This window comes from Macadamia integrifolia, chromosome 8 (genome assembly GCF_013358625.1).
Source record: "Macadamia integrifolia cultivar HAES 741 chromosome 8, SCU_Mint_v3, whole genome shotgun sequence".
In the NCBI taxonomy this organism is placed as follows: domain Eukaryota; kingdom Viridiplantae; phylum Streptophyta; class Magnoliopsida; order Proteales; family Proteaceae; genus Macadamia; species Macadamia integrifolia.
The window spans coordinates 24612907-24614723 of record NC_056564.1 but is presented as its reverse complement, the minus strand read 5'-3'; the positions used below and the strand labels follow the sequence as shown (position 1 = coordinate 24614723).

The 1817-nt window shown below is 38.7% G+C and overlaps 1 protein-coding gene across 1 annotated transcript; it reads right to left on the bottom strand.

Annotated features, from left to right (window-relative positions):
- On the bottom strand, positions 1-1157 carry LOC122085485 (cyclin-U2-1-like). The gene is made up of 2 exons (XM_042653938.1): positions 495-1157; positions 1-411 (listed from the first exon to the last, which is right to left on the bottom strand). The coding sequence occupies exons 1-2, from the start codon at positions 899-901 to the stop codon at positions 120-122; spliced, it is 699 nt and encodes a 232-aa protein (XP_042509872.1). The 5' UTR covers positions 902-1157; the 3' UTR covers positions 1-119.
- Positions 1158-1817: the final 660 nt, after the last annotated feature.

Here is a 1817-nt window from a genome sequence, read left to right as displayed (position 1 = left end):
TTTTAGTAAAAGAGAAAATAGTTATTTTATGTGGTGACTACCTCCAAGTGTACAACATAAAAGGCTTCAAGCCTTCAACTCTCTTTAATTAGTCTCTATACAGTAAGACCCATTGGTAGTCAAAGGTACAAGCTGGGGAAAGACCTTCTAACATGAACTACATCCAAGAAGTCATTTTCCTCTCTTTGCCTTGATTTCATTTCTCCACCACACATAAACCATAGAGTCCTCTCTATTTGGTATCCTCCTCCTAAACTCACTTCTCTCTCTAAATGGCAACAGTAACTCTCAAACACACTCACATTGACATGTAACTTAAAACCCATCAAGAAGAGAAAATCAATCTCTAATTTGTTCATCTCTTTCCTTGTTAATCCTCCGACCTTTGCAAAGTAAGAATTCCTATAATTCCTGCATGAAATAAGAAACATAGATTAAACTTCAAATTAGTTTAAGCTAAACTAGGAGAGTAATTAATTAAAGAGACTGCTCACCTGTCCTCCACAAACTTAGAAGCCACCATAATGGTAGTAATAAGGAGCCTCTGTACATTTCTGTATGTGATTTGGAACTCAGAAAGAATCTGGCATAACCGATCAATATAGACATATGCAACAACATATACCGGCGGCCCAACTCGAGTATACCGGAAAATTCTCTCAAGAAAGGATTGAATTGTCATGTCTAAGACCTCAGAGCAATTGAAAATATGAGTCGGAGCATCTTTTGAAAGTGCCCATGTACGCTTCCTTGTAATCCTCTCATTCCTTGCTATGGTTCTTTCAAGGAGGGAAGCCAGAACTGAAATCACTAAAGGGGTGTTTGAATCATCTTCGTATGAGAAGGAATAGAGATCAGACCGAAGCTTTCTAGGAGAAATTGGAGTTGGGGATGAACCCATTTCACTCTTTCACAACCTTAGTCTTCTTAGAATGATTGGGTTCTGAATGTTAAGAGAGAGAGAGAGAGAGAGAGAGAGAGAGAGGATGAGTTTCATCTGGGTAGCTTGGGTTTCAGAGAAAGATTTTATAATACAAAAAGGATTGAGTGGGTAGAGTTGGGGAAGGGTTTATTAAGGGAGAGGGACAAGGAGAGGTTTCTTTCTTCTTTCTTTAGCTATTTTTAATGTCGCCGGCATGAGCTGCGTTTGGTGTCTTGTACGGGGAAACATATTAAAAAAAGGGTATTCAAGATCTGAGGAGGTCAGTTGATATTTAATGGATCCTCGTTGTTAGCTAACAGGTGATGTTGATCATGTTCGGTACGCATTTCACTGTATCATCCCATGCCCGTGAAAGGACAGTAAGGTTACATTAATGGAAATGGAGACTTACAGATTGGCAGGTCAATGGGTGCCCAGATGCCCAATAACCCAATGGATGCACTCCCACCCACTTGGGTGGGTCATATCCGGTTTGTGAATCCATATGGATGTCCACCAGCTGCTAGGGCCTAGGGGTGATTGTTGCTTAATAATTATGTAATGATTTTTTTTTATATATATATCTCTCTCTTCAAATTCAATTTTTTTTTTTTTTGACTTCCAGACATAGCCTCACATGTGAAAACATCAGTGGGCATGTGTCATTTGATATTCACTGTCCCGCCATACTCACTGCTTAAAACACCCTTCTGCCTCACATAGGCCCGTTTGGTATCGTTTCTATTCCAGAAATGCCATTTCGTGTCAAAAATGAAAATTTCAGTTTCTGTGTCAAAACGCAATTTTTAAACGAAAAAACGGTGTTTCAAAATTTTAGATTTTTATCGGGAAAGTTTTTTTTTTTTTTTGTTAAAATGGAACGAAAACTGGGAAG